The sequence below is a fragment of the Ceratina calcarata genome, unplaced genomic scaffold (genome assembly GCF_001652005.2).
Source record: "Ceratina calcarata isolate Rehan_Ccalc_2016 unplaced genomic scaffold, ASM165200v1 scaffold1571, whole genome shotgun sequence".
In the NCBI taxonomy this organism is placed as follows: domain Eukaryota; kingdom Metazoa; phylum Arthropoda; class Insecta; order Hymenoptera; family Apidae; genus Ceratina; species Ceratina calcarata.
Window position 1 is genome coordinate 5,043 of NW_017136970.1, and position 1,408 is coordinate 6,450.

The 1,408-nt window shown below is 40.7% G+C and overlaps 1 protein-coding gene across 1 annotated transcript in view; it reads right to left on the reverse strand.

Moving 5' to 3' along the window:
• The window catches only part of LOC108632505 (uncharacterized), a gene marked incomplete at its 5' end in the record, with an annotated part of 5,616 nt that extends 4,339 nt beyond the window's left edge, over positions 1 to 1,277 (reverse strand). The window contains 2 exons of the mRNA XM_018037155.2: positions 156 to 268; positions 1,126 to 1,277. Of these exons, the coding sequence (XP_017892644.1) occupies positions 156 to 268; positions 1,126 to 1,277 (265 nt within the window). The remainder of the gene's footprint in view (positions 1 to 155; positions 269 to 1,125) is intronic.
• Positions 1,278 to 1,408: the final 131 nt, after the last annotated feature.

The window sequence follows — 1,408 nt, forward strand, 5'->3', positions numbered from 1 at the left end:
AGACAACATTATATTTATAACGTCGTAAACGTTGAAAAGCATTTATGGGAGAGATAATTCTTTTATGAAAAATAAAAGGAATAACAATAAGCGCAGTTTGGGAAAGACTATAAACGGAGAAGCGGCAACACACCCTATGTTCCACGACGACTTACTCTCGAGCTTGTCACAGTTGGTGACTTTGCCCTTCCAGTCGCAGGTCTGTTTGTCCAAGTCAAAGGCCAATCCGCTCGGGCACGTGATTTGCTTCAGGCCGGATTTCGTACACCTGTTCCACGTTGAACAAAAGCAATTTTAGTCAGGTATAATGGTATCGCTTACTCTCGAGTTGGTCGCAGTTCTTCACGTTCGTTTTCCAATCACATGTCTGCCTCTCGATGTCGAATGCCAACCCCGTCGGGCATCGCACGGTAGCCAATCTGGTCACACCGATCTCGGTCGCTTTGTCGCATCTGTTTTTCATTAATCATCATCCTCAACATTCTATCTCGTTTTCAGACGAATCACGACTTCCAATGAACGTTCATTGATACAATTTATAAAATACGAATAATCGTAGGATCGTTAATCTTTTTAGGATACATTAAACTTCTATAGAAATCCTTTTGCGATAAAAAATAATAGGAAGACGAGTGAAAATGAAAGTGGAGGAGGCCGCAGGATATTTTTGCACGCGCGTCCTTGAGAACGAAACGAGTGAGTCAGGACACGGTGTCGTCATCGAATGGAAGGCGAGTCCTGTATCCAGTATCAGGCTCGCCTTGAACCCTCGCGCGGAATTCGATCACGAAGGAACCGGATGAAATAATTTACTGATCGGATCGATTCCTCGTTTGCATTGCGATTAGTACCGTTAACTATCTGACCTTCGATTAACAGGCTCCAGTCGATAAAATAATCGTGTCTGATACAATCATACTTGACTATGCATTTGATGTTATTTGAAAAAACATTTTAGAAAGGGTATTTATTTTTGGACGGTGACGAGGTGTTTTGGAACCTTGAAGAACTCCTGCGCCAAATTTTATTGAATAATTCTTACTTAGTTAGAATGGTTTTTTTTTTTCTCGCGTTGAAACGACGACGTGGATTTATGATAAATTACGGTGACAAGCTGGAAATTACCTTACGACGTCACGACAGTCTCCTTCGATGTTTAACCGGAAGTACTCGTCCCCTGGCCTGTCCTGGCATAACTCCTCGGCGTTTGCATCGTTGCCATCACCGCCTTCATCATCCTGTGCTCTCACTGTCCCTGAATAACAAATCAAGTTGTTCTATGTACAAGAAATATAATAGATGCTTGATTTATTTAATGAAAAATCTGTTTTCTTACATACAGAAAATATTAAAGTGTAATTATAAAGAACGAGCTTCAAATTTTTAAAGAGAAGAAATACTTCATTAT